Source organism: Octopus bimaculoides, chromosome 21 (assembly GCF_001194135.2).
Source record: "Octopus bimaculoides isolate UCB-OBI-ISO-001 chromosome 21, ASM119413v2, whole genome shotgun sequence".
In the NCBI taxonomy this organism is placed as follows: domain Eukaryota; kingdom Metazoa; phylum Mollusca; class Cephalopoda; order Octopoda; family Octopodidae; genus Octopus; species Octopus bimaculoides.
The window spans coordinates 4,321,004-4,330,787 of NC_069001.1; the positions used below are offsets into that span (position 1 = coordinate 4,321,004).

The 9,784-nt window shown below is 38.7% G+C and overlaps 1 protein-coding gene across 1 annotated transcript in view; it reads left to right on the forward strand.

Moving 5' to 3' along the window:
* Positions 1–9,191, forward strand: part of LOC106872142 (NADPH oxidase 4) — a 79,352-nt gene extending 70,161 nt beyond the window's left edge. The window contains exons 8-16 of the mRNA XM_052975289.1: positions 448–724; positions 3,458–3,520; positions 4,431–4,488; positions 5,536–5,611; positions 6,303–6,437; positions 7,035–7,146; positions 7,417–7,491; positions 7,979–8,079; positions 8,591–9,191. Coding sequence (XP_052831249.1) covers positions 448–724; positions 3,458–3,520; positions 4,431–4,488; positions 5,536–5,611; positions 6,303–6,437; positions 7,035–7,146; positions 7,417–7,491; positions 7,979–8,079; positions 8,591–8,708 — 1,015 coding nt within the window. The 3' untranslated portion in view covers positions 8,709–9,191. The remainder of the gene's footprint in view (positions 1–447; positions 725–3,457; positions 3,521–4,430; positions 4,489–5,535; positions 5,612–6,302; positions 6,438–7,034; positions 7,147–7,416; positions 7,492–7,978; positions 8,080–8,590) is intronic.
* Positions 9,192–9,784: the final 593 nt, after the last annotated feature.

A 9,784-nucleotide genomic window follows, 5' to 3' on the forward strand; every position in this document is an offset into this window, starting at 1 on the left:
TACACTTAACTGGTATTTTATTTTAAATGACTCCCTGGTGGATGGAAAAAAGTCTAAGTTGACTTCATTTTGATTTGAACTCAAAACGTACGAACCTTCTCGTCGAGTTACGATAATACAAATAATTCTGGTGAACGCAATTGAGTGAGACGCAGACGTCTGAGTGAGATGCACGCTCGAATGACTTTCTATGAATTCATATCCTTTCATTGTTAATGTTTCCTTCCTCGAACACCTGTTTTATAGAACTACATCCCTGCTTTTTGTTTCCCTGATAAGCGTAATCTTAATTCTTTTAAATCTTACGTTGAACATTTCACGGTTTCGATTCCCCGTTGACAGTCACTTATTTTAACTAATGCCGCTTATTTTCTCAAAACAGACATGACTGTCACGATATGTCATTCTTTCTCTGTCTCCCTATCTCTCCTCGTCCCCTCAAAATAGAAAACTCATCTGTTGCCTGCCTAATGAAGATAAAATAATAAAACCTGAAAACAAACTCTACACAAACGATGAAGTCGTCAATTTTAAGCGCTACTTTTCTCTTTATATTTTACAGTCATATTTATGGGTGACAGCTCCAATCTTGCTTTATATAGGTGACGTAGTGTACCGGATACGCAGACGATCCACTTCAACTCATATTATCCAAACGGTGTTGCACGACGATGTAATCGAATTAAAGATGGTTAAAGACGGATTAACAGCCCATGCAGGTCAGGTGTGTCATTTCATTGTTTCTTTACACATTTTTGAAAAATAAAGGACTTCTTACGTTGCCATGTTATCATATGGCCACGAATTTGTTACCGAAATGGAGGGGGCAGGAAAGCCAATTAAACTCGAAAGATAGATAGATAGATAGATGGAGATTTGAATCTGGAAACGTAGATGAAAGAAACTAAATAATTTCTAACATAAAAACAAGTTAAAATCATATTTTAGAGGGAAGAGAAATTGTACTTCCGTTTTTTTTCTCTTTAATCCTTAGAAAAATAAACGACAAAATTGTAACCAGCGGGATTTGAAGCTGAGAAGCATTTTGTTCGGCTTTCTACAATTTCTGTTATCTACCGCCTATTCTCGTCAATCACGGGATTCATTCATCACTGATCCGGAATAACATGGTACGCTCAATTATGAAACGCATTAAGTTTATCACGAATTGATCTGTGATATCACAGGTCGGTGATCAGTCAAAGATTCAGCTTGGATCGCAAAAGTGCCTCCCAGCGACCATCCATAATGCTAGGAACATTAATTTAATATGGTATTTTACTGAACCAAAACACCCGTGATGAATGAGGACAAATGTGTTATAACACGTCGTTTTACACTAAGAGTTAAGTCTGTTTCTTTCTTCAAAAAACGATATCCGCCTGCCATAATGCATGGCATTATGAAACAAAAAAAATGCATTATAGGTGCAGGTGTGAGTGTGTGGATGAGAAACTTGCCTCCCAGCCTCGTGGTCTTAGGCCGAGTCGCATTGCGTGGCAGCTTGGGCAAGTCCCTTCTAATATAGTTTTGGGCCGACCAAAACCTTGGAAGACGGAAGCTGAAAGAAGCCCATCGCGCGTGTGTGTATGTATGTATGTTTCGTTGTGCCTGTCCTCCTACTGTTGCCCGAGAATTGGTGTTGGTTTGTTTACGCTCCCGTAACTTATTGGTTCGACCAAAGAAATTGATAGCATAAGTATAAAAAAAAAAAAAAACAAACTCCATAAGTACTTCAAAGCGGTGCCCAGAATGGCCACAGTCCGATAGCTGAAGCAAATAAAAGATCAGTGATAAAATCCATAGAATACAAAATCCATCACAGAATCTGTTCGAGTAAAGGATGACAACTTGTGAAGTATCCGACGTTCACGTAGAAGATAACTGCATATGAGAATATTGTTATTATTATTTTTTTCTGAGAAGAAGGTTGAATATTACGTAGTAATGTGTTAGAGGTATGAACAGAGAAGTAGGTAGATCCATACGTCTATCTGTTTCTTATTTCTTTACTGCCCACAAGAGGCTAAACATAGAGGGGACAAACAAGGACAGACAAAGGAATTAAGTCGATTACAACGACCCCAGTGCGTAACTGGTACTTAATTTATCGACCCCGAAAGGATGAAAGGCAAAGTCGACCTCGGCGGAATTTCAACTCAGAACATAACGGCGTGCTAACGTTTCTTTGTACATCTGTTTCTTTGTACATCCACGCAAAAAGAAAGAATAAGACATCTCCTTCCTGTTATTCTCGATCTTTCTGCTTCAAGAACTTCACATGAAATGAATACAAGCAAAATATGGTAGTCTTTTGTCAGTTATTATCTCAAGCCTTGCTTCTGTTTCTTGTTGTTTTGTAGTACAACTATTTCTCTCCCATTGGCTTCTTACGATAATCGTTTTTTTATTTAGTTGTTCGAAGTCAAACAGCTTCTTTGTGGTTGACAATATCGTCCGTTTAACTTGTAATTACATGTTGCATATCTGAAAAACAGCTGTCCACCTCTTCGTTCTTACGCTCTTCCTTCATTTCCCTTGAATATTTTCACTCATCCACTGACTGTTATTCATTCTCCTGTTTAGCTACATAACGTCCCTTCGTTTTTCTCTCATTCAAAATCAGTCTTTACTTCTGTTCATTTTCCCAACAACATTTCCTCTCCATACTTCGATATCATAAAAAAATTTCACACTCCTCATTCTTTCATTTTCTGCATCATTCATCCACTCTCTATACATCCCTTAGTTTATCATTTTGACCCCCCCCTAATCCTCACAATTTTGACCCCCTAATCCCCCACCGTCTCACCCTTGCACGCCGACCTGTCGCAAAGTCACTCATTAACAGAAGAGTGGCCCGAAGCAACGTTCAATGTTGTGTTTCGCTCAAGGACAGTTTGCGTCACCCGGTCTGGGAATCGTACCCACAATCTGGCGATCGTGAGTATAGTACCTTAACCACTGGGCCACACGCTTTCATGTTCTCACACACACACACACACACACTTCGATTCTGCATTTGGTTTGTAAGGCTCTTGATGTGAATTCGTATTTTGAATGTTTAATCATCACGTTAAACAAATGATCAATTAGCTGGTTAGATATTTAACCAACTGATTAACAATAAAGAAGTGATATTGAACCAGTGCGTGTATTTAATATCATTGGCGTAATGACCCTCCCAAGACAAGATATATTTATGTATGTATACATACAAAAATATATACACAAATACATCCATATACAAACATGTGTGTGTATGTATCTTAGTGTGTATGATATCAAGTACAACAGTAACGATGTAGAGTCGGCTGGACCTTTTAATCGTTGCACCAGAACTAAAGTTTTCTTTAATAAAAACAGAAAATTTGATAATACTTGGCTTCCTTTTCTGAATATAATTCTTAATAAACTTGTCTTTTATTTTTTCTATTTTTCTATTTCCTGACAACAGTATGTGCTGCTGCAATTTCCAGCCATCTCTGTCTTTGAATGGCATCCATATTCCTTAACATCGGTAAGTTCTTCAGCTTCTGTCTACACTGGTAATGCTAGAGACAGGCGGGGGAGGGGCGGATGTTAAATATTTCATATTCTAGACGGAATGGAAGTGGAGCTTTCTGTTACAGTTGAGTTTTTTGCTGGAGGTAGACGTTGTTGGAAAGATATTTGAAAAACCGTACGAAGCTGTGTGGTAAGAAGCCTGCTTCACAACCACATGGTTCCGGGTTCAGTCCCACTGTGTGGCACCTTGGGCCAGTGTCTTCTACTATAGCCTCGGGCCGACCAAAGCCTTGTGAGTGGATTTTAGTAGATGGAAACTGAAAGAAGCTTGTCATATATATATATATATATATATATATATACACACACACAACCATTTATGTGTGTGTGTGTCTGTCCCCCGCTCCATCGCATGATAACCGATGTTGGTGTTTTTACGTCTCTGTAACTTAGCGGTTCAGCAAGAGAGACCGATAGAATAAGTACTGCGGGAGATTTGTTCAATTAAAGCTTTTCAAAAGAGTGTCCCAGCATGACCGTTGTCCAATGACTGAAACAAGTAAAAGATATCACCACCACCACCAACACCACCACCATCACCATTACTTTTATTATTATTGAAGCAAACGCGGCGAGCTGGCAGAATCGTTAGCGCGCCGGGCAAAATGCTTAGTTGCATTTCGTCCAACGCTACGTTCTGAGTTCAAATTCCGCCGAGGTTGATTTTGCCTTTTATCCTTTCAGGGTCGATGAAATAAGTTCCAGTGAAACACTGGGGTCGATGCAATCGACTAATTCCTTCCCCCAAAATTTCAGGCCTTGTGCCTTTCGTAGAAGGGATTATTATTATTATTATTATATTATATTATTATTTTTATATATCTAAGTGTCTATCACTGTTTTTCTTTTTCTTAATATTTCAGTGTCCGAAGAAAGGGTCAGCCTTCACAGTCCACATTCGATCCCGCGGCGACTGGTCAGGTGATTTGGTAACTATTACGCACAAAGCATACGTTTGTAGTCACAAGCTGCTACACTAAAAACACAACCACCAGTCAACCAAAATTAGGGTACACACTTGGTGGGGTAGCTGGTTGATTGTATTTGTTTCAAAGTAAACCTGAAATTGAGCAGGTGCATGATCAAAGGCGTTCTAAATGTGACCATCGTGTAATTTTTGTATCTCGGAGATTAAATTTTGCAATGTATTTCTCTTTAAGACGATGGAATTGGCTATAACGGGATATAAGGGAAATTTGACTGCTATTTCTAGCAAAATATGAGTGCCTGGCTCACTGAATTATATTTTGTTACTGGTCGTGTGTTGTAGTCACCACCGGGTCGTAAATCTGTATCCCAACACCAATTCCGAATAGGAATCGGAGGCTGTTGGCAGGTACAGTTCTTTAATAAGGTACACTGGCTTACCAAAGCGAGGTACATCTTCCTATCTGTAAGTGCCAGTGACGTCTATCGGCCTAACAATAAGTTGGGTACCACAGTGAGTCAATGGGGTACAGTCCACCGAGCAGCAGGAATCACAGTGGGACATAGCTTTAAGTAGGTACCACAGAGAGCTAGTGAGGTACACTCCACGTAGCTGTAAGCAGGTACCTCAGCATGAAAGCTCAACGCCGGTAGACAGATACAGAGAGAGAGATAGATAGATAGATAGAGAAATGGTGAGAGAGGGGGAGAAATAGAATGAGAAAAATAAAGCGAGAAAGAAACAGACATGATAATTGTCATAAGCACTTTCCCTCTTCTCATAAATAGAGAGAGAGGGGGAGAGACGAGAGAGAGGGGGAGAGGGAGAAAAAACATTAAAACGTCAAACAAGTTGGCGTCGAATCAGCGACGCCAAATACGTGGTGCCAAAACGGCTTTACCGAAACGTCTCATACTCGGTGGTGGTGAGGGTTCTCTCTAAATTTGATTATCACGAATTGGGACATTTCCACTCCTGTTTAAAAAGTTCATTTGCCTAAAACCCTAAACACTCCAGAGAATATAACATTGTGATTTTAGGTCGTCTGCGTAAGCTGATTGAGGATTGCCAAGAAGAAAGCCATTACATCAATGAAGAAGCAGACAACATTGCCAGGTATGTCCTTTATATCTCCACCTTACAATTAAAGTGTGTACGGGGAGGGTGGGATGTGCTAGCAGGAGAAAGACAACTGCTTAGAACTGTTTTTTTTTTAATATTGTGACAGTACATATTGGATGACGCCCTCCTAAATACACTGACATTTTTGAAAGACGGTATGGTATGATTTAAAGGAAAATTGGTTTCTTTTTCTTTTCTGTTCTAGGCACAAGGCCCGAAATTTGGGGGGAGCGGGCCAGTCGGCTAGGTCGACTCCAGTACGCAACTGGTACTTAATTTATCGACTCCGATAGGATGAAAGGCCCCCTCCCCAAAAATTTCTGGCCTTGTGCCTAGAGAAGAAAAAAAGATGTATGTATATAATGTATTGTTTAACTGTTGGTCAGGCTTGATCTAGCAGACCTTAATCAGGCATGTTCTTGATCTAGCAGACCTTAATCAGGCATTTTCTTGAGCTATAGTATATCTAGGACTACATTATCTAATGTGTCCTCTTCTCAAGAGACAGCAGGATGCAATCTAAGGAAGTTTTGAATACTGTGTCAAGCAAGTCTTATACTCATAGCGATAAGGCCTTTCGCTGATAATTTATTTTATTAATACCTACTGCCTACCCTGAATATTTATACACAACGTATGCCTGATGCTATATGTAATCTTTTATTCATTCATTTCTATTTTGCAGAACGCAAAAAGTCAAGGTGAACCTCGACGGTCCTTTCAGCAGTCCGATGGAAGACATGAGCACTTATCGTCTGCTTTTGTGTATTGCAGGGGGCATTGGAATTACTCCGTTCGCATCGTTTCTGGATGCTTTCAGGTATATAGCTTCTCATCCTGGTATACAGTCCATTGTTTAGTTGTAGCTATGAGAAAAGCCAAATCAGGTTTTCTATTTAAAGTATAGACGAAGTTATTTTACTATATTTTTCATTATTTTCAAAAAATAATCGAGACTAAGGCAGTGTATTCGATATGGTAACAAAAGTGTTAAAGCGATCTAAATAAAAATTCCATCAAAATTTCGTGTCAATTTACATCCTAGAGACCAGCTTAATAACGACAAACTTGTTTTGCTAAATTCTCCATTATTCTTATAAGTGGAAGAAACAATGGAAGTGCATTTCAATACAGACATGGTAACAAAAAGGTTGGACTATTCTTCGTTATTTTCAAAATTGAAGCAGAGGCGGTGTATGTAAACAGAAATATGGTAACGAAAGGGTTAAAGGGATATAAATTAAAATCCATTAAAATTTTATGTTAATTTGTATTCCCGACAGCAGCTTAATAACGACCAAGTTATTATACTAAATTCTTCATTATCTTCAGAATTAATTGAAACAAAAGCCGTCTATTTTAACATACATACGGTAACGAAAGGATTAACTGTTCTTTATCTAAATCTTTTTGTTAGGACAAATAAAAAACAACAATGGAAATTTCGACGAATATATTTGATATGGATTAATAAGAATATACAAAATATCCGGTGGTTTGGAGAATTGATCCATTCTTTACATGAAGAGGTGAGTATGTGTGTTCCGAGTTCAAATCCATTCAAATCCCACATCAATTGAAACCTTTGCCCCACTGACTATTTATGTTCAGCTATTTCTAGCTTCGAAACTTCGACGTCTGTCCTCTCATGAACGGTCTTGAAACAAATGAAAGAATAAATCTATGAGAATATAAAAGGCGGCATTGCAAGTGAGAGGCGTAAATTGTTGCAAGTAATCAGAAGAATTATGAGGAAAGCATTGGAATTAATTCTAAACCCTGTTCTGTATTTCTTGCAGCTTTGGGAATCTAATCTTCCTGATATTTTTGACGTACGATTCCATTTTACTGAAATAAGCAAGAATTTATGCGACGTAAGTATGCAACCACAGATATATGTATATACACCCACACACATTTCTACACACACATTTCTACACACACACACACGCGCGCGCACACACACAATGTATACTGCGAATTCCAGCTACCAATCTTGCTCTTATTTCCGATAATTGATTCCAATATCGTACGAGGCTCTCTTTGGGAGAGAATTGCTTTTGATCTCTGCTTAAACTTTCGCTATCTCTAGAATTAGGGATGTTGTGAGTGGTCCTTTGCGATCATTCCTATAGCGTAGCTCAATTGATTCCAGAGAGAAAGATAGGAGAGCGGGAAAGAGAGAAGGGAAAGAAAGAGAAAAGAGAAAGGAGCGGAGAAAGTGGAAGAAAAAGGAGAGAGAGTTCTGAGTCACTAATACTGAGGCAGTTTCTGTTCTTCCTGCTAATTTTACACCCTGAGAAAGTTTTGTTACGCTTTACTTGTTCCATAGCTTCAGTGTTTTTATTCATCTCATTTTAGGATTTACCAGTTTCGTACCGAGAATATGTAAGAAAGCGGCTCACATATGGAAGACCAGACTGGACAGAACTGTTTAATGAAATTGTAGCGTCACATCCCACGTAAGTGGTTTTGGTGTTCCATCCATTAAAGACTAAGGTCAACGGTAGAAAATAGTTGGATGATTCTAAATCGGTCAGAGGAGAGAGTAGTAAACTCGACCCTGTTGAGGGACTCCATGACTAATGGGAGGAAAGGAGATCTTCAGTCCAGAGACATGGAATGATTGATTACAACCGAGCGAACTCTGCTAAAGGCGCCAGACGGTGGTATTAAACAAGGTAACGCTCTTAAGTCAACCCTTTCATTTGGGTCCTACAGCGTTTTAGTCTGTTAATTTCACTGACAAGGCTTGGCGGGGTCGAAATAGTCGTATGAATGGTCAGCTTTGGCCGAACGATCTGCACATAATCGAATTCGTTTTTAATTGTAGAATAAGCTGTAAAATAATATTAGGCTAAAACTGCTTTTTTGAACGGACAGCCCTCGACCTTTCCTGTCTAAAGCAGAGGTCGTAACCCAATATTTACATGCTACTTAATAAATGTATTAATTTTTTTTCGGTATTTGCAGGCATCGAGTGGGCGTTTTTGCATGTGGACCTAAGCAATTGACAAAAGACGTGAACAAGCAATGTTGGCGGAAGTATTCCAACAAAACCACATTTGATTTCCACGAAGAAATATTTTGATTTATAAAAACTAATTCACTTTGTCTGAAACAAAATCTTCTTGGACGACAAGATTTCAGTAAACCTAACATATTTTGACCATCTTGTTTGTTCAAGTCGTCAATTCATCATCTACTTTCATCACCAGAAACATTTCTTCTTAGATGGAACACCACTGAAGACGAACGTTTGAGATGAGAATCTCTTCACGGTTATATTTCCTGATCTTTTCAAAGAAATTATAGAGATTCTACCTTCACATAAAATATTGTATACGAGAATTCAACCCCTTATTTAATTCTATATTATTTTACGTATTTTTTTTCTTTGTGAAATCTTTGTTAAAATTGAAACCTTGTGTTGTTCTTGGACGCGAAAGCAAGAAAGAAAAATATAAAGAATATTTGTTGACCAAATATGGTTATGTACAACAACGTTCAATGTACATTTATTTGTATTTGTTTAAATCGAAATAAACTGTTGGCCGTCTGTTGGCACACCGTGCTTTGTATTTTTTCCATAAATTCTACTGTAAATGTAAGAATATTTTCCGGTATTCAAACCGAATTTTTCAGACAACTTAGAGCTTTAGAGGACCAAAAACACCGTGCGAAATGCAACAGGATTTGGATAGAAGTCGACGCGGTAAATAGTGTAAACATTCAAACATCGCCACTACCTATGTCGAAAAACACGGCATGACTGGTTCAGTTCGCTTTCGTCACTATATGATCCCTGAACGATCCTATAGCGAGATGCTTTGGAAGTGTCTTTTTATCAACTGAAATTTGATTGAAAAACTTGATAGAAGCTTATTAGAGGTGCCAAGGCGGCGAGCTGGCAGAAACGCTAGCACGCCGGGCGAAACGCTTAGCGGTATTTCGTCTGCCGCTATGTTCTGAGTTCAAATTCCGCCGAGGTCCACTTTGCCTTTCATCCTTTCGGGGTCGATAAATTAAGACAGAATCATATTTTCAATAAAACTCCTTCAATTTAGGTGGGGAATATAACAAGGGAGATAACTCTGGAATTCAGTATATCCTGTAAGAGCAAGCCGTCACCCGTGGACGAGATAAGTTTGGTTATATGCACCAATT